Here is a 20,536-nt window from a genome sequence, read left to right on the forward strand (position 1 = left end):
CTTGAACCCAAGGTAAAACCAAATTGTATAATACAAGGAAAATATACTAGGATTCAAAAAACAAAACTGTGAACTCAAGATATTTAAGAGATCTAATCTTAATTTTAAACAGTCTGTTCATGTGAAAAGCGGAGAGGTTGAAATATACTTTTTAAAAAAAGCAAAAATATGAAGTCGTACAAAATGAGCATTATGTATACCTGGGTTAGTCAGGAGTCTGTTAGTTTGCAGGATAATCTTAATATGTCTTTCATACTATAGCATTTTCATTGTATATGTACTTCGTTAATTAGTCTCCCATAGTGGGATTTAAGGCATATTGAAAGATTAGGACAGTTTTCTTGACTAATCTGTTTGACTAGGACACATTTCTGAATGATACTAGAAGCAATTTCAATACAATTCAGATAATTTTTTTATTGACAAAAGGACTGACTGTTGGACTGTTATTTCTTCTTATAGAGTTGTCTTAAGCTGGGAGTGGCTTGAAAATTAGGATAAATTAAAGTGCTGATTATTTTATAGGAGAGACACTGTAGTCTTAGATCCTTTGGGGGAACACTTGTGATGGTTTTAAAAGAATATCTTAAAAGTCATTTTTCTTCCAGTTGACCGATAACTCTCTTATCTTGCGTAAACATGGCAAACTACTTGGCACTCCCGAAAGATCATGATTGTCAAGTGTAATTACCTAGCCTGATTGGACTCTCCATCACTTTAGATTGGTCATACTTGTAGAGCTTAGCACTAACTGTTAGGAATTTAGTTATTCAGGTAATTATTTTTTTCTGTTATTTTTGTAGTAAGTTCATATATTTTGCATCAGTAAAACAAAGGGGGGTGTCTTAATGGACCCACAATATTTTGATGCCTTCTAGAAAGTTTTCCAGATGCTCACATCTGTGAACACATAGCTTAGCAAAAAATCTACTGTGGTTGTGGGTTACTTTTCCTCTCAAGAAAATCAGTAACTCATTTGTGATCTCCTTAACAAAGATCAGATAAATACTGATTGCCTCAAAATGACGTTATATTTTTTAAAAGTAATAAAGAAACAGCATGATGATGGCCATGTGATTTAGTGATGAAATTTAGCAGCAAGAATTTGGGGCCAAGAGCATATCATTCTACTTGACTGAAAAATGTTGGCTTTACTTTTCTCATATTTTTTCCCATTACCTACAACCCTGTTTTTATATTAGAAGAGGTAAACTGCCAACACAGGAATATAGTGGTAGCTGTAGAATTTCTATGTAGGAGGGGTTTAGGGATTTGACATAAATCTTCATTTTCTTAGCAGACAGGATGTTGTTTTTCACTTTGGTTTGGGGGATGGCTTGTTTGGAGGGAGGGCTGGTGGAAGTGGTGGGGGTCTAAAGCCCCTCCTTGACACTGTCACTCCTCACGGTTTCAGGACATTTTAACTGTTTGGAACTCAAGGGTTACCTTCTGAATATAGCACAGATAAATCTTTCGTTCAAAGAAAGCAAAGAGCACTAAACAATGGTGAGGGAGACAAAGGGAACTTACTGAAAAGACCATGTCTTTGAGGTTTATTAATTATGGGTATGCAAATAGGTGCTAACTGTTGTCTAACTTGCAAATGTTTCATGTCTATTCTTCAAAGCAGTCTCAGCAGGAGTTTTTATATGGCAACCTGTTTAGCAGTTAAAGTTACCTTAGATATCTTTAAAGCAATTTCACTGAATTAAAGATCTGCCTAAATTTTAGCATATTTTAGGATAAATGCACATCTGCCTTTTTCCTCAATTAGTCCAAATTAGGGAGATTTTACTATATATTTAATTCCAGTACTGCTGTAGGAACCTGGTTAAGGAGTAATTAATGCTGCACATTAGGTAAGAAGCAGCAATTGATTTTTGGTTCTGTTTGGCTTATCTTTTCTGCTTAAGTGCTGATATTTAATTTGTAGGGAAACCTCTAAACAGGTCTATATTTTTATGTTTATCCTCTTCCTTGAACTAATGAAATAAACCCATTTATTGATTTGGGCATGAGCTTTATTAATGTAGTTAATACGCCTTACTAATGTGATTCTGTGTATTTGGATTAGCACTGTTATTATTTATGAATCAACATTTTTCTTTCAGTTCAAAAGAATGCAGAAGCTTTTGAAGAAAAGAAGACCCTGCCTACAAAGAAGAAAGTGAAAGAGTTGAGAATTTTGGATCCCAAAACAGCCCAGAATCTTTGTATGTGATTATTTTCTCAGTAGGGAGTGGTGGTGATGGTGGTGGTGAGGGGTTGTTGGATGTATTTAAAACAAAGTTATAACTTCTTTGAACAGGTATATTTAACACCTACTAGGAACAAAATTCTTTGTAAACATGATTTAGGCTGCCTTTTTGTCATTCAGCCATAATAGAGACTACCATAATTTAGCCTCAGCTAGGCCAGGTGAAATTTATGAATAATAAAGCTTTGGAAAGTACTGATCATTCAGCATTGTTAGAGGCCACAGTGAGAGGAAAGGCAGAGTTGAAAAGAGTGTTATATTTTTTTTCCTTCTGCCTAGGCCTGGGAGTGATAGTTTTAGAGTATTCACTAGTCACATTGGGCAAATCCTTTTACTACTATTTGCTTTATATTTGAAGGAATTGTGATGTGAGCTAGTTGTTAACCACTGTACTTTAAAACTGGTTAGTGAACCTTAAAACCTTTAACAAAGCAGTCAACCATTAAATACGCTTTTCCTAAAGTAGCTGGACAGTTAAACCCATCTTCATTTACACAGGTCCTAAGTTTTTTTTTGACATAGTCTCCACTCTGTATTAAATTCAGCATTTTGTGTGTGTGTGTGTGTGTGTGTGTGTCTGTGTCACCACAGTATGCTGTGTTTATATTCTGAGGATACTAAAACACTATGTATGAGAAATTTCAGCACATCAAGCATTTCTAAGTATGCAGAGAAATACCTTGGGAGTTTATTTTGTGAAGGAGTGTGCTATAGAGAATCAGATTAAAATCAACAACCCGTCATTCTCATTCTTATGTCAGTAGGAATGTTGCTGTCAGAAAAGCAGTCTCCTAATAGCTGTTTTGCCTGTGTACATTGCTTACCCGACAGTCCTTTTTTTTTATAAAGTGGATGTTCAGTACTTTTTAAAAAAAAAAAACATAGTATGAGCTTAATTGCTAGTTGATATCTGTCAACACTATTTATTTGGATTATGGAGGTCTCATTTGGTGTTTATGTCTAGGTAATCATTTGCCTGGACAGGGGAGGATGCTTTTTCTTTAGGTACCAGTGAAGGCATATAGACCTCTCCATGAAAAAAAAAAAAAAATTCTTAGGAATATATTTATGTTCTGGTGAGAACACATGTATGTTCTTTAAAAAGTATGTTCAGTGGAGGTTAAAGTGGAATGTATTGTTGAACAACGCTTTCTGAGTCAGTGTAAGCTTTTCTAGGTATAATTTGTTGAATTATTCCCATATGACATAATACATATCCATTTAAGAAAAAGTTGACAAGGGAAATCGTTGATTCAACATAAAAGCAACTAATAGCATACCTCATGAATGCCATCAGGGACGCAGAGAACATCGAGGATTCAGACACTTTAATTTCTTCTTATGTGGGAGAACTGCAAAGTAGATTGATATGGTTTTCTTAGTATCGGGTTACTTTACTGTCATTCTCGAGAAGGGCTGTATTGGATGCATCTGACAATCTCCACGGTAAATTCTACGTTGAATTAAAAGACCTACTTGAGATAAAATTTCGAACTTTTCATGGGTTATTTTGTATTAGCTTCATCTAAAATGCGTAAGCACGTAGTCATCAGTGCTGTTAGTAGTTTTATCTTGTATATAAATACGCATGAGCTGTAAACATTAGACCCTGAGCTAATAGGCCATTTTGCCTAGATGAGTAGTATAGTCCATCAAATGGAAGCTACTTTTGTTTGTTCATAATTCTGTAGAGTAATATTAGTGACAGGAATTTCATATTTTGAGTCTATGAAATGGGAATCAGGTATTTATTAGGAGTTTAAAATTGTGATGCTGCTCTCTTTTCAATAAAATCAATTTTTATTTTAGCTATCTTCCTAGGATCATATCGTATGCCATATGAAGATATAAAAAACATCATTCTGGAGGTTAATGAGGACATGTTGAGTGAGGCCTTAATTCAGGTAACTTGCATATTTTGCTTTTAAATTTCATTTTCACAGGTATTTCTAGATTGCTGTCCTTTCAATGGAGTTGTGTGAAAATGTTCTTCTATGTTTGGATAGTAGAATTAGGGATATCTAGCTCTGTGGACAGTAAGAGGACTCAGACGATCTAGGTTCTAGGTATGTGCCTGCCATTTATTAGATATGTGTCCTTTTAAATTTAAGTGTGTGCACATGTAGACGCATCATCCTCTGTACATAAAATTGCATCTATTTCATCATCGCAATGACACTCTTAAGTAGATATTGTTATTACCATTGTATGGACGTAAAAGTGTACAGGCCAAGAGGTTAAAATAGCTTCCTCAGGATCAATGGGTGAATGGTAAAGTTATCCCTTGTTAAGCACTTAACGTGCTGGGGATTGTACGCTTTATATATTTTATCTCATTGAATCCTGCAACAGTCCTATGAGATAAGTACTATTATCCTCATTTACACATCAGGAAACTGAGGCTTAGAGAGATTGCCCACTGTCACCTAGCTGGTAAGTGGCAGAGTAGTAGAGCTGAGACTCAGAACAAAGCCTATCAAGACTCTAAAGCCATTGCTCTTTTTATTCTATTATTCTGCCTCCTATGGGCAAACTATGTCAGTTTGCTAAAGCCCTATCTTCTCATCTGACATTACTAGGTCACTGTGAGGATTACACCAAATAAGCTGCTTGGTAGAATAAAGCACTCTATTAGATCTAATTCTTAGAATTCTTCATATGTTTGACCCTGTCTGGTTTAATTTTTGGAAGGAAGAACTGCAAGGTATTTCATGGATGGGCATAGTCATTGCAGGTTTTTTGTTGTTGTTTGTTTTTGAGCCACGTGGCTTGCTTTGATTTTAAGAAGATTGAGTAGTTTATGCTGTAACAATTTTGTCATACCTCCCCTTAGACTGTCTCTAAATCTCAGAGCACCAGTGTCTGCCATTTGAGCAGGCTGTGTCTATATAGAAGTTTCTCCATTGCATAGTGTAGGCTTGCATTACGGTTTACCCTGTAGGACTAAGGGTTAATGAGTTTATGTAGGCTCTTTATTATCATGACACAACTTTATTAAACCTCAGCGAAAGTTACACTGTGCTAAGAAATTCCCTTGTGGAAAAGTTTTTTGAAAAATGTGTTTTCTTTGTCCAGCTAGCCAAGTCCAGAGTTCTCTGAGTTGAAATGGAGAGCTGATCACATTTGTCCTGCCCGCCTTATTCCCGTGATTCTTTGCACAATAGTCAGAATGAGCAAGTTAAAAAGCCTAAATGTGACTTAGTTCTCCCTCTTTTTATCCAGTTGGACAGTTTCATTTTAAAGTACAAAGAGGCAAACAAACATCTGACTCCTATTCAGTAGTTGAAGCTTTCTAGTCTTTTCTGTATGATCAGATTTTAGTAAAAGAGAACCATAGTTTGAAGAATTAATCAATGTAGGCATTTATTTTGCCCATTAAAACTGTAGCTTTTCCTTCACATGCCTTAGTAAATAAAAAAGAATGTAAATATGCAGAATGCTACTGTGATATTTATTTACCAGTAACATTAAAAACATTTATTATTTTTTAAGTCATGTTTTCAGCTCTTTAGGGAATGTAAGAAACAGAAGGGGTCCCACTTATGAGTGGCCCTCTAATATGCAACAAGCTTTAAAAATGTATATATAGAAATGTATTACGTGGGATTTTTTTTTTTTTTTTTTTTTTCTGTTTCACTTGATTTTGTAGCATAAACGATACATATTTGTTTCTCTCTTTAAATTGCCTGGTCCAGTTGGGAGGAAGGAATTGCTTTCAATTTGGAGAAGGCAGTAAATTATGTCTAAATTATTGAATTCAGCTGGTTTAATCTTATCCACTATGCAGTCAAAAGGACTGCTTGTGGAATCACATTATCATGCTAAATCTCGGAAGGTGAGTGAAGGAGAACCAGGAAGTGTAGATCCTGCCAGGCTCCTTCTGCGAGTGTTATACCCCTTGCTTCCGTGCATTTCCTGTTTGCTGGGGATGGGTTAACCTTTTTCTGTCTCATCTCTTCCTCTTTTCTAGACATCCATTCCCTTTTCTAAGCCCGTATCTTTCTCTTTTTCACATCTCTGTGTGTTTTATCACTTGCATCCTTTGCCCCAACAATTTTGTGCTTTCCTTTCGTTTAAAGCAGGCCACTGAAGACTTTTTTCCAAGCTGGATTGCCTTCCTCCTCGATGCCAGATACTCTAAAATTTCTTCTCATTCCTTACCCTGCTCAATCAAAACTCATTTTCTTACTTCTGCTTGTAGGAGAAAACAATTTAACATGTAATTTAATAGTATGCATGACTGGAATTGTGCTGCTTGGGTACGAGGCACAAATTGTGAATAACTCATCTGAGTTATGAAAGTTAATATTGCGTTTATGCAGACAAATCCAATGTCTGAGTATCTTCTAGTAAGGAGGAAGGTCCTGGGTAGAAACAGTCATTTGATTTTCAAGTACCCAAAGGAGACTGCTTCCCTCAGGCCAGAGAAAAGACTAGATCACCACTGCCTTTCTCCCTCCCATCCTAGAAAAGGTTTGCTTCAGTGATGCAAAAGTAACATCAATTTGCCATTCAAAGGAGCTGTTTACCATTTATGACTAATTACCATGTAGCACATTGATAATGCATAGCATTAAGTATGTATCATCAGATTAACTTTGTTGTAAGTTCTATTTGATTACAGTGCTAAACTCCATCCATGCATAATCATAGTTTGTTGCTCATGTGGCATGGTTGTCTCCTCATAACAACAAAAACAACAAAAAACAATTAAGGACCCATTGCTTCCCAGAGACCTGAATTAACACCAGTATTATCTCTCCTAGTATGGGTCAATAGGCTCTTTCCTGCCAGACAACTAATAGATTTTAGTTATTTGGCAGGATAAATCCTTTACTAAAAAAACAAAACAAAACAAAAACAAACCCCCAGATGTTAATTTAATCAGCAAAAGAGAGCCCCAAATTTAAGGTTATTAATAAAAATATTAATGTCTCCTTTATTTCAAATTATCTAAATTGAAGCTAGAAACCAAGTTCACTATATGGAAGAAGTTGAAAAGTCCTAAAATACTTACAAGAACACATAGAAACACTTAAAAAGTACACCATATCCTGAGATTGTTGAGGAGCTTCTAATATATGCAATTATGAGTTAGTTCCAAATAATGTGTACTAAATTTAGGTGATTCTTGGAGTTATTATTTCAGCTTTGAAAATCTGCTTTAGTGTAATTTAATTTGATCTATTGAGAGAAAACTCTAAGACCAGTGTTTTTAGGACATCAGTGGTAAAAATGAAATATTTGTAGGCACATTTACATGTAGAACATTGACCAAAAAAAAAAGAAATTAGCAGTTTTAAAAAAGTGATTCAAGCGTTGAAGGAAAAATAACAGCATATTCTATTTTAGAACATCAGTGCATGCAAATGATTCTTAAATGCTGAGGAAATTCACGTTGGTAGGGAGATTATGGTCATATTCACAAAGCCTAAGCAGAAAAAAGATGATTAACATAGAAGGCAGTATAAAATTGCTGCAGAATAATTACAAAGATATGTATAAAGCAGGGCTTTTTAACCAGGGGTCCAAAGGCCCCTGGGAGACCCATGGAGAGAATTCAGGGGCTCCTGAACTTAGATGTGAAAAATACTGCCTCTTTATTTTCTTTACCTGCTAACTAATATTTAGTATTTCATCTGATTAACAATATAGGCAACAGACCAAAGTAGCATTAACAGTACCTCTAACTTTGTCACTAATAGAAATAATAAATGTTTTCCTATCACATTAAATTTGTGGCAGATATCTTAAAATATTATTTACAGTCATTACTACTTCAAAATTACACTAGTTATTAAAGCTGCCACTAGATCTTATTTTTTAATGCTTTAATCAAGAAGCACATCTATTATTATATCACAATTTATTTTCTTAAATATCTTGATAACTATTTCAATATAATTGGTTTCTTTTGTATTTTTATGTATTTTACTTTATTCTGAGAAGGGATCCATAAGCTGGTGTTACAGAGTTCATGGCAAAAGCGAAGAGGATAGAAACTAGTACAGAAAAGTTTGCCAATCGAGATGGCAGACTAAAAAGTACCACATTAGAAGGGTGAGAGGATCAGCTACATTCTGACCACATTGCCCCTCCCCAGACTGGCACAGCACTGCACCGAGAGGGCCCCCTGGGCCTATAGTTTCTCCACTGGAAAAAGAGAACCCTAGGTGGACGTCTAGCTCCCCCAGCACTGTGGGACGCTTCCCAGAAGGACCATTTGGGCCACACTTCATAGAGATAACTGGGGGAATCTGTGGGGCTCAACCACTAGAGGTGGAGAAGTTGAGGTGGGGCTTAGAGCAACAGCACTTAGATCTTGGCAGACTGCATTTCTGCTTGTAGCAGTGCCCAAGCAGAGATCCCAGCCAGTGGCTCTGCTCATCTTCGGAGCCAAACTGGTGGCCCCATCTGGCTAGAGAGTTCGGTGGACAGTTCTGCCTGATTTGGGTGCCTGGTCAATGGGCTGTGCCAGCCATGGAGCTTGTTCTGCCGTCCTGCCTGGGCTGGAAAGCAGATTTGCAGCCCTGTGTAACTGCTGAGCATAGCCTCTAGTCTTACCTGTCCAAGTAGCCTAGCCTGAGAACCCAGGCCACTGTGGAGCCCATGCTATAGCCCTGCTTGGTCGGAGAGCCAAGCAAGCAGCCTTGCCCAACTGTTAAGCATACTCTTTGGCTCCACATAACCAGGGAGCTTGAACAGTGACCCTGGATAGTCTCAGAGCCCAATCTGCAGTAACACTGAGCCACGGAGTCCAGACTATAACCCCACCCAACAGCAGAGTACAATCTATGACCCTGCCCGATTGCTGAACATCTAGCCTTGTCCAGGCCTGCAGCCTCCTCCAAGCAGGGAACCCAGCCAGTTACCCTGCCCAATTGTGGAGCATAGCCTGTTGCTTCACCTGATAAGGGACCCTAGACAGTGACCGTGCCCGACCACAGAGCACAGTCCCTAGCCCCACCCAACTGCAGGATACAGTTGGAAGTCCCTCACCACCAGAGAGCCCGGTCAGGGCATAGCCAGTAGCCTACCAGGTCGTGAGGCCCAGCCTTCAGCCCTGTGCAACATTAGGGCACAGCCTGAAGCCCTACTTGATGACAGAGCACAGCCTGCAGCTCCAACTGAACATAGTCCAGCCAGCAGTGCCATTCACTCAAGGAGCACAGCCTGAGACCTCAGCTGACCAGGAGCAATTGCAAAGCCCATTCATAGCCCTGCCCACTTGCCAACCAGTAGCACCACCCTACCCGGGAACACAGCCTGTCACCTCGCCTGACCAGAGGTGATTACAGAGCCCAGTTAGTGGCCCCACCTGACCACAGAGCACAGTCAGTAGCCCCACTCAATCTGGGCATCCATGCAGTAGCCCTGCTTGAATGTGGAGCTCAGCCAGCAGTTACACCCAACAATGGAGCTCAACCAGTGGCACCCCCTCTGACCTCAGATACTGGGCAATAGCGCCATCCAACTAGGGACTCCAATAGCAAGCCCCACTTGCCAAAAAATGCTACCAGCTGACTCATCTAGTACCCCAGGTTGGGCTGATGAGTGAAGGTCTTACCCTGTGACAGCAAACATACATTCTGGGAAAGAAGACCACTTATTCAAATGTGCAGATACTAATGCAAGGAGTCAAGAATCACAAAGAATCAGGTAAAAATGACACCACCAAAGGAAACTAATAGGACTCCAATAACTGACCCTAAAGAAATGGAGATCTATGAACTTTCTGAAAAGTAATTAAGAATAATCCTCTTAAAGAAGTTCAGTGAACTATAGCAGTACACAGAAAGACAACTAAACAAAATTGGGAAAACAATGCATAAACAAAATGAGAAGTTGAACAAAGGAAAAGTGACCATCAAAAAAACACACAAACAAACAGAAATCCTAGAGCTGAGTAATACAATGACTGAACTGAAAAATTCAATAGAGAGATTCAATATCACACTTGATCAAGCAGAAGAGAGACAAGTGACCTGGAAGGTAGGCCATTTGAAATTATCCAGTCATAGGAGTAAAAAGGAAAAAGAATGAAAAAGAGTGAAGAAAGCCTACAGGACTATCAGTGAATTTCTCAAAAGAAATATTACAGGCCAGGAAAATGTGGAATGATATATTCAAAATATTGAAAGAAAAAATAAAAAAACGAAAAACACCTGTCAACCAAGACCAGTCTACCCAGAAAAGCTGTCCTTTAGAAATGAAGAAAAAATAAATATTTTCTCAAACAAACAAAGCTGAAGGAGTTCATCATCACTAGAAATACTAAAGGGTGTTTTTCATGCTAACATGAAAAGATGTTAATTTAAACTGTAAAAACATATGAATGTGTAAAACTCACTGGTGATGGTAAATATGTAGCCAAAGTCAGATTCTCTAATATTATAATGGTGTTGCATAATTCACTTACAACTCTAGTTTAAAAGTTAAAAAAACAAATGTATTAAAAATAATCATAACTTCAGTAATCTGTCATTAGGTACACATTATAAAAAGTGTAAATTGTAACCTAAAATAATGTAAACTGTGAGGGGGGCAAGAAGTAAAATTATAAAGTTTAGTATGCTATTGAAATTAAGTTGTTATCAGTTTAAATTAGGATGTTATAAATATATTTTATGTAAGCCGCATGGTAACCACAAAGGAAAAGCCTATAGTAGATACACAAAAGATTTTGATAAAGGAGTCAAAGCATACTGCCACAAAAAGTACTCAAATCTCAAAGGATGAGAACATTAGAAGAAGCAAGGAACAAAACATTCAGAAAACAATTAACAAAAGGCAAAAGCAAGTTCCTACCTATCAACAATTACTTTGAAGATAAAAGTATTAAAATCTCCAATCAGAAGACACAGAATAGCCTGAATGTAAAAAACAAGATTAAAAGATATTCTGTCTATAAGAGACTCACTTTAGCTTTAAGTACACACATAGCTTGAGATTGAAGGGATGGAAAAAGATACTTCAAGCAAATAGTAACCAAAAGAAAGCAAGGGTTGTGATACTTACAACAGACAAAATAGACATTAAGCAAAAAAATGGTCAAAACAGACAAAGACAGTCATTATGTAATGACAGAGTGGTCAGTTCATCAAGAAGATGTAACAATTGTAAATATTTATGCATCCAACATTGGAACATCTAAATATATAAAGTAAATACTAATAGAACTAAAACAAGGGCTAAAAGGAGAAATAAACAACAATAAAGTAATAGATGGGGACTTCACTACCCCACTTTAAACAATGGATACACCATCCATACAGAGAATCAATAAGTAGACAGTGGATTTGAACAACACTACGACTTAATGAACCTAACAGACATATACAGAACATTTCATCCGACAGAGGCAGACTACATATTCTTTTCAAGTACACATGAAATATTCTCCAAGATAGATCATACGATAGTTAATAGATAGCAAATTTAAGAAGATTGAAATTGTATCACATATCTTTTCTGACCACAGTGACATAGAACTAGAAATCAATAACAGGAGGAAAGGTGGAAAATGCATAGAAACATGAAAATTAAACATAACACTCCTGAACAACTAATGGATCAAAGAAGGAAAAAAGAAGAAATAAAGAAATACCTTGAGACAAATCAAAATGGAAACACAACATACCAGAACTTATTGGATGGGGATAAATAAGCAATTCTAACTGGCAAGTTTATAGTGATAAACACATCAAGAAGAAAGAAAGATCTCAAACAACCTAACTTTACTCCTCAAGGAAATAGAAAAATAAGCAAAAACTAATCCCAAAGTCAGTAGAAGGGAGGAAATAATAAAGGCTAGAGCAGAAATAAATGAGAGTAAAAGACCATAGAAAAGATCAATGAAACTAAGAGGTAATTTTTTGAAAAGGTAAATTTGACAAACCATTAGCTAGACTAAGAAAAAAAGAGAGAAGACTCAGATAAATACAATCATAATGAAAGAGGAGACATTGCAACCCATATCAAAGAAATACAATGGATCATAAGAGACTACTATAAACAGATACCAACTAATTGAAGAAATGAATAAATTCCTAGTGACATACAACTTACCAAGAATGAATCCTGAAGAAATAGAAAATACGAACACATCAGTAATGACTAAGGATATTGAAACAGTATTTAAAAACCTCTCAAGGAGAAATCTGGGATCAGACTGTTTCACTGGTGAATTCTACCAAACCTTTAAAAAAGAATTAACATCGATCCTTTTGAAACACTTCCAAAAAATTGAAGAGGAAGGAACACTCACAAGCTCATTTTTTGAGGCCAGCGTTACCCTGATACTAAAGCCAGATAAAGACACTACAATAAAAATTGGGCAAAGGACTTGAGTAGACATTTTCCAAAGAAGATATTCCAATGGCCAACCTGTACATGAAAAGGTGCTCAGTATCACTAATCATCAGGGAAATGCAAATCAAAACTACAATGAGATATCACCTCACACCTGTTAGAATGGCTGTTATCAAAAAGGCAGATAATGCTGGTGAGGATATGAAAAAAAGGGAACTCTTGTGCACTGTTGGAGGGAATGTAAGTTGGTACAGCCACTATGGAAAAAGGTACAGAGATTCCTTAAAAAATTAAAATAGAACTACTATATGATCCAGAAATCTCACTTCTGTGTATATATTTGAAGGAAATAAAATCACCATATCAAAGAGAGATCCAAATGTCCATGTTCATTGCAGCATTTTTATTTTATTTTTTTTTTACAATAGCTAAGGCATGCAAACAACCTCGGTGTCCATTGACGGATGTGTGGATAAAGTTGTGATGTATGTATGTATACACACACACACACACAGGAATATTATTCAGATTTTAAAAAGGAAATCCTGTGATATGTGACAACATGGATGGACTTTGAGGACATTATGCTAAGTGAAATATGTCAGGCAAAGACAAATACTGTGGGGTATCACTTATATGTGGAATTAAGACAAACCAGACTCATAGGAACAGAGTAGATTGTTGTTTGTTTGCCAGGGGTGGAGGGAAGGTGAGAATGGATGAAACTGGCTCAAGGGTACAAAATCCCAGCTATAAAATGAATAAGTTCTGGGGATGTAATGTACACCATGGTGACTATAGTTAATAGTACTGTACTGTATATTTGAAAGTTGCTAAGAGAGTAAGTCTTAAAAGTCCTTGCCAGAATAAGGAAAAATTATGACTATATGTTGTGATGGGTGTTTTTTTTTTTTTTTAAACATCTTTATTGGAGTATAATTGCTTTACAATGGTGTGTTAGTTTCTGCTTGATAACAAAGTGAATCAGCTATGCATATACATATATCCCCATATCTCTTCCCTCTTGTGTCTCCCACCCTCCCTATCCCACCCCTCTAGGTGGTCACAGAGCACCGAGCTGATCTCCCTGTGCTATGCAGCTGCTTCCCACTAGCTATCGATTTTACATTTGATAGTGTATATATGTGCATGCCACTCTCTCACTTCATCCCAGCTTACCCTTCCCCCTCCCCGTGTCCTCAAGTCCATTCTCTAGTAGGTCTGCGTCTTTATTCCCGTCCTGCCCCTAGGTTCTTCATAACCATTTATTTTTATTTAGATTGCATATATATGTGTTAGCATATGGTATTTCTTTTTCTCTTTCTGACTTACTTCACTCTGTATGACAGACTCTAGGTCCATCCACCTCACTACAAATAACCCAATTTCATTTCTTTTTATGGCTGAGTAATATTCCATTGTATATGTGATGGGTGTTTAAAGGAACCTTATTCTGATAATCATTTTGTAGTATATGCATATATCAAATAATCACATTTTACATCTTAAACTTTCACAGTGTTATATATCTTAATAAAACTGGAAAAAACATTTTAAAAAGAAAAAGTGTCCCAGTTACATGACTTAGAAGTTTCCCTTAAAAATATCGCAAAACAGTAAAATGATCAGTGGTTACCAGGCATTAGTGGAGAGGGAGGGATGAAAACGCAGAGCACAGAGGATTTTTTTTTTAATTTTTATTTATTTATTTATTTATTTATGGCTGTGTTGGGTCTTCGTTTCTGTGTGAGGGCTTTCTCTAGTTGCGGCAAGTGGGGGCCACTCTTCATCGCGGTGCGTGGGCCTCTGATTATCGCGGCCTCTCTTGTTGCGGAGCACAGGCTCCAGACGCGCAGGCTCAGTAATTGTGGCTCACGGACCTAGTTGCTCCGTGGCATGTGGGATCTTCCCAGACCAGGGCTCGAACCCGTGTCCCCTGCATTGGCAGGCAGATTCTCAACCACTGCTCCTTTTAGAGCAGTGAAACTAACTATTCTGTGTGGTAATATAATTGTGGATACATGTCATACATTTGTTAAAATCCCATAGAATGTACAAAAGGAAGAGTGAACCCTAATGTAAACTGTGGACTTTAGGCAATATTGATGTGTCAGTGTAGGTTCAACAGTTGTTACAAATGTAGCATTTTAGTGGGGAGGGTGTTGATAGTTGGTGAGGCTATACATGTATAAGGGCAGGAAATACATGGGAATTCTCTGTATTTTGCTGCTCAGTTTTGCTGTAAAACTAAAACTGCTCTAAAAAATAAAACCTAATAAAAATAGAAAGAAACTAGTACAGAGGGTCACAGAAGGGGAGCTGTAGGTTTGGGTGGCCTGTGGTTACAGCGTTTTTTTGGGAGAAGTGTAACTTAAACTGGACTTTGCAACATTATTAGGGCTCAGTTAGAGAAGGCTAGGAAAAGGGAATAGTGGGCAAAGGCTTGAGCATCTAAAGGAAAATATTTATATTCTGATATGCCTCAGAAGTCATGTAGGGTGGCAATGAGAAAGAGCATGTAAAAGATTTGTTGGGGTCATACTTTTGAGGCATAGAGATCACAAATTAGTGACCTACAATATGTTTTCTTTGGCCTTTGTAGTGCTTAAATGGTAGAATTTGAGTGTTACATACTGTCCCATTTGCCACAGGCCCTACCACCCCCCACTACATTTTACCCACTCTGATTTATTCCTAGTCCCTGTAAGCATCAGGCTTTTTGACCCCTGGTAGATAACTTGAATGCCAAGCTATTGGATTTGGACATGTTTACATGTGTGTTTAGGAAGATTTCTGTAGCTGCAGTATGCCAAATGGCTTTGTGAAAAGAGATTAGAGATGGGGAGATAATTGTAATTTCAAGTATAAGGTATAGGGGAATTCCCTGGCAGTCCAGTGGTTAGGACTCCATGCTTTCACTACTGAGGGCCTGGGTGCAATCCCTGGTCAGGGAACTAAGATCCCGCAAAGCCACGTGGCATGGCTGAAAAAAAACAAAAACAAAAACAGAAAAACAAGTATAAGGTACAATGAAGCCCTGCAATACATTGTGGGTAGAGAAAAAAGAGGAAAGGTGGATAAATAAGAAGTTACAAAGAAAAGATTCATCAAAAAATCTTGGTGATAGAGAGAATGGTTGTACTACTAATAAAAAGAGGCAAATCATGTGGGAGAGAAAATACTTCCAGGGTAGAGGAGAAAATTTTACGGATACATTGCATTAGAATATGTGTTGGAAGTCAGAATAGAGATGATGACTGAAATTAAGGATTTGGGGAGTCATTTGCAAAGAAATGATTGTTCTAGTTTAAAGACCAGAGAAATTCTTGAGGTTGATAGTGAAAAAAGTGACCATTGGAACGTTAAGGTCCACATTTCTGGAGACCACACAGGTTGAGGGGATGGATGTTGTTAGAGAAATCAGAACAAAGGGAGCCAGCATATCAGAGGGAGTGCCAGGTTCTTTGGTGCATCACACAAGCTAGCACAGGAGAGAGTTTTGAGGAGTGATGAATAAGAGAATGATATCAGGGGAAAAGAGACCTCTCTTGATATCCTCAATTGTAGTGTCGTACTTAAAGTAGTTATTTTCTTGCAGTTCTTTCTTCAAACAATCCACACTATTTACTAGACACCTGTATTCCTTAAGCAAATGTTCTATTTATTGTCTTTTGGTCTCTGTTGCCCTTATTTTTAAGGGACAGATGCATTCCTGTTGGGCATGCAACTGTCCAGTATAATATTTTCTGCTCCCCTTCCACCCACTTTGTTTTCTCTGAATTTTCCTTCCTTTCCTCCCTTCCTCCCGCGCTTTTTCCTACTCTGTCTCACTTCCCTCCTTCTTTCTTTCCTTCTTCCCCCCCTCCTTTCCGTTCTTCTTTTCTTTCATTTAAATAAATTCTTTTTTGTGTAAAAGGTCCTAATCGTTCTAAATAATTCTCCCTTGGTGAAATAGAGCTCTAGGGTATCTCCTTCTTACCTGGAAACTACAGAAATACCTCCACAGATGTCTTTCTGTGATACATGTGTTACTGAGCTCAGGTTTAGCTGCTCGCCTCTCATAAGCCAATAATTCGAGAGGCAAGTGTTGGTAGAAAGGAAAGGTGCTTTGATCAGAAAAGCTGGCAATCTGGGGAGAGGTGGACTTGTATCCAGAGACCAACTCCGAAGATTCTGCTAAGCCATGACAGTTTTTAAAGGGAGAAATGGCAGTGGGGGAGAATCTCAGTGAATTATCGAGGCCGGAGGTTGGGTTTTGCATCATTCTCCATTGCATGCAGACTGGCTGACTCTCTCTTCAGATGTTATTTTGCCTGCATGATCTGCCTGCAGGATTGCTAAGGGGGCTGTAGGGGGTAGAGAGCTAGCCATTTTTATCTGCTTAATTCTACATTCTTACTCCTCTTTAGGAAAGGAATCAACAGGTTAGACAAGGCATGGTGTGCATTCAGGAGAGCGTAACTCAGGAGTTAGTTTCAATAGTTTAGTGATCTCATTCCTATAATTAGGTTCTTTTAAGGTTAGAGGGGAACAGAAATGGACAAACAGGAAAGGGAAAAAGAGCTGCATTCACATGCACGGGAATATTCCAGCTGGCTTTTTCTTCCCTAGATAGTTTCCATTTATGCTGGCTCTGTTACTTTTCTGAAACCCATTCAAGTATCCAACTCTGAACCCAATGTGTAGGGGTCTACAGGTAACCACATGATTATGTTTTCAAATGTTATTTTATGTCTCAAAACAGATTTTATGATTTATAGAACTTATTGTTGGGTCCTGACAAAATGATGAGAGTGGAGCAAAGGTCATACAATCCATTCCCCTGATTCCAGGCAATGCTCCTCCTAAGTCATCAAAGATAGATGGGTATCTATCGATTCTGTGGGGAAAAAAGATTCTTCAGCTTCCCTCAATTAACCAGTTCTAGAGTATAATTATTCTTATAGTCAGGAAATTCATGCATGTGTAATAGTAGAGCTCGTTTTTGTCTCCTCAATCCATCTTTGTAATCATTGATCTATTTACGTGGTTATCGACCATCTGTATTTTATGCAGGCTTGTGATTCTGCATGGGTACATGCACTTTACAAGGGTTGATGACTTTAGAAGACTACAAGTATATCAATTAAGGCTATAATGGCATTAGTATTGTAGAATTTGAAAACATTTTTGTCTGAAATAACAACTTGTATTTACCACGTTCATTTTCATAGTTCTTTAGGGAAAATGAAACATTAACAATGATGGCAACAATCACAAAACATTTCTTTCCCATTTCTCATCATGGAGGAATAAATAGTTACTTTATGTCATGCTATTGTAATCTCAAAATACTTGTATCTGTGAGCTGCTGTTCTTTTTCATCTTTTGCTTCTAACTGGTTAGTTGAGTAATTTTTTTTTTCTTTTCTTTACCCTTCCTTCACTGAAGTTTTCTTTGGCCCTTGTTTGCTACTTTCAGTCTGTTGGTAAAATCACACCTATTCCAAGCAAATGTGATGACTATTTATTTTCATCCCCTCTATGTCTATTGTTGATTAATACCGGTATTTCAATTGTCACCATTACTGGTTGTGCTGTTTTCTACAATTGATACCAGACTGTTTCACAAAGAAAGAAGAGGTAGCTTTAAACAATTCATTAATTTTTCTTGTACTAGTCATACTGTAAACCATATTTTAAAAATGCAAAAAAAAAAAATTTAGCCTATTTATACTTTGAACAAAGCATAGGTCCTTATACTTTGAACAAAGCATAGGTCCTATTAATAGCTGAGCAAGATGTGGCCTCAGAGATCATATTTTATGCGGCCTTGTAGACTTTAAGCCATGGTAGAACTTCATTAAAATTCTGGCCCTTTCATACTACAGGTCCACTGAGTCTATTGATGTGAGATGATGTTTGGGGTTGACTAGGAATTCCCTTGCAATTGTAGAACTTGGAAAGTGCCCTTATTTTCCTTAGACTTCCAGAACCCTGAATTAGGAAATGAGAAGCAAGGTTAGACCCAACACCCCCTACTCTAACTTGTAGCTATAAGACTGCCTCTGGACAAAACGCCGAAGTCTCTCAGCCCAAGAGAAATGGAGGGCAGAGTGTCCAGGTGCCAATGCCCTCAATTAAACTAACAGAGATGGAGAACAATTACACTGTTTTTTCCTACTATCGTCCTACTCTTTTTTTTACTATATTAATTTTCTTTGAATCCAAAGCTTGTTGGCCAGTCATATATTTAATGAAGTATAACACCTTTGTAATTGATTATATCTATAAAAACCACTTCCTCTGTTTGTGCATTCAGTAGGTAATCAAAACATTCTTTTCTGTATAAAAGGAATAAATATTTACTTACCATATTGTTTTTTTCAATGCTCTATTATAATTCTAGATCTCCTATGTAAAGAAGAACGGTACCTAGTCTTCAATTCTGGTAAAGTCATATGATAGTTACAGTATAATTTAACATAATAGAGTGTAGTTAACATGCTATGGCATACTTTAACACAGTGTAATATAGATATAACATGATGGGTATTTTAATCTCTTTACAAAATATTTTTGAGAGGCAGTCAGGAAGGAATACACAAGAGAGACTGAATGCTCTTTATTTCTTAAGCTCAGTGGTAGGCACATAGAGTCACTATATTATGTATATATTTTTGTATGTCTTAAATATTACACAATTAATAAATTTTAAATTATTTGATAAGTGCTGAAAGCATATGCTTAAGGCAGGACCTAATTCTTTTTTGTGGAGTGCTGTTCTGTAAATTGTAGGATGTTGAGCAGTACCCTTAACCTCTGCCTACTAGTTGCAGCCCACCAGTTGTGACAACCAAAAATGCCTCAGACATTGACCCATGTCCCCGAGTGGGCAAAATTGTCCCTGGTTAGAACTGTCTGAAGAATTATTTTCATTTCTGAAATACAGGTAGTAAAGTTTCAGATAATAAGCTTCCAATCATTTGCTTTTATTTTCTATGTTCATTGGAAACCCTCATGACAGAGGTTTTGGACATTTGATTATTATAGGCAAAACCAAAACTTGATTCCATGTGTTTAAAAAAATCTCTTTCCCAGGAATGTAAAGTGTTCATGTTAAGTTCAAATTCTGATAGAATGCATTCTCATTAAATTGCAAATATCAAGCATTGTTTAAAATATAGGCCTTAATTATTTTTCAGTGGTGAATACAGACAATTCTATGAGTGTGATTTGATTTTTTTTCCTTTATCATGTACTAGATGGGTTTTGTTGTTGTTGTTGTTGTTTTACATTAACAACTCAGTAGTGTTGAACAGTTCACTTTACACCATTTAAAAAACCTTATGTTTATTTTTTTAAAAATATGTCATTTAGGTAAGGCAAATAGTATAGTGATAACAACTTTCAGTTTGGAGTCAAAAAGCTGGGTCCGAATCCCAACTCTGCCACTTGCCAGCCATGTGAGCCTGAGAAAGTTACCTAGCCTCTCCGGGCACGTTGTCTTTATCCTCTAAAGAGGTGATGAGTCTCTTATGAGGATTAAGTTAAACATACGTGAAAGTCCCCTTAGCACAGTGCTGGTTACAAGGTAAGGATACAACAAATGACTTTTGAGGTGAGTGGGATCAGTTCAGTTAGGTTTGCTTTTTTTTCCAAACATCCTCCTGCAAAACGTTTAGTTGAATAGTCAGTGCTCAGTTTTCTATGTTAATAGAAAGAATCTCAGCAGGGTGATAATTCTCCTAGGGCGTCTTGCTTACTATGCACTGTCTGGAATCTCAGAAACAGAGACATCAAATAGGGACAAAGGAAATCTCCAGGAATAGTCTACCATTTTTGAGAGGATAATTCAGAAGCCTCACTTCAACCTCTTTGATCCTTTATATCACATTCCTTATTCTGTAGTTCTGCTCATTTGCATGCTGCAAAGGTAAATGTAGACTTTCAGGTAGACAAATATACTTGAATTAAGATAGAATTGGTT

General features: G+C 37.2%; 1 protein-coding gene across 2 annotated transcripts in view; it reads left to right on the forward strand.

Annotated features, from left to right (window-relative positions):
- The window catches only part of DIAPH2 (diaphanous related formin 2), an 859,779-nt gene that overhangs the window by 382,823 nt on the left and 456,420 nt on the right, over positions 1-20,536 (forward strand). For both annotated transcript variants that reach the window (XM_068532463.1, XM_068532464.1), the window contains 2 exons: positions 2,112-2,213; positions 4,067-4,161. In XM_068532463.1, coding sequence (XP_068388564.1) covers positions 2,112-2,213; positions 4,067-4,161 — 197 coding nt within the window. The remainder of the gene's footprint in view (positions 1-2,111; positions 2,214-4,066; positions 4,162-20,536) is intronic.

The sequence above is a fragment of the Eschrichtius robustus genome, chromosome X (assembly GCF_028021215.1).
Source record: "Eschrichtius robustus isolate mEscRob2 chromosome X, mEscRob2.pri, whole genome shotgun sequence".
Lineage (NCBI taxonomy): Eukaryota > Metazoa > Chordata > Mammalia > Artiodactyla > Eschrichtiidae > Eschrichtius > Eschrichtius robustus.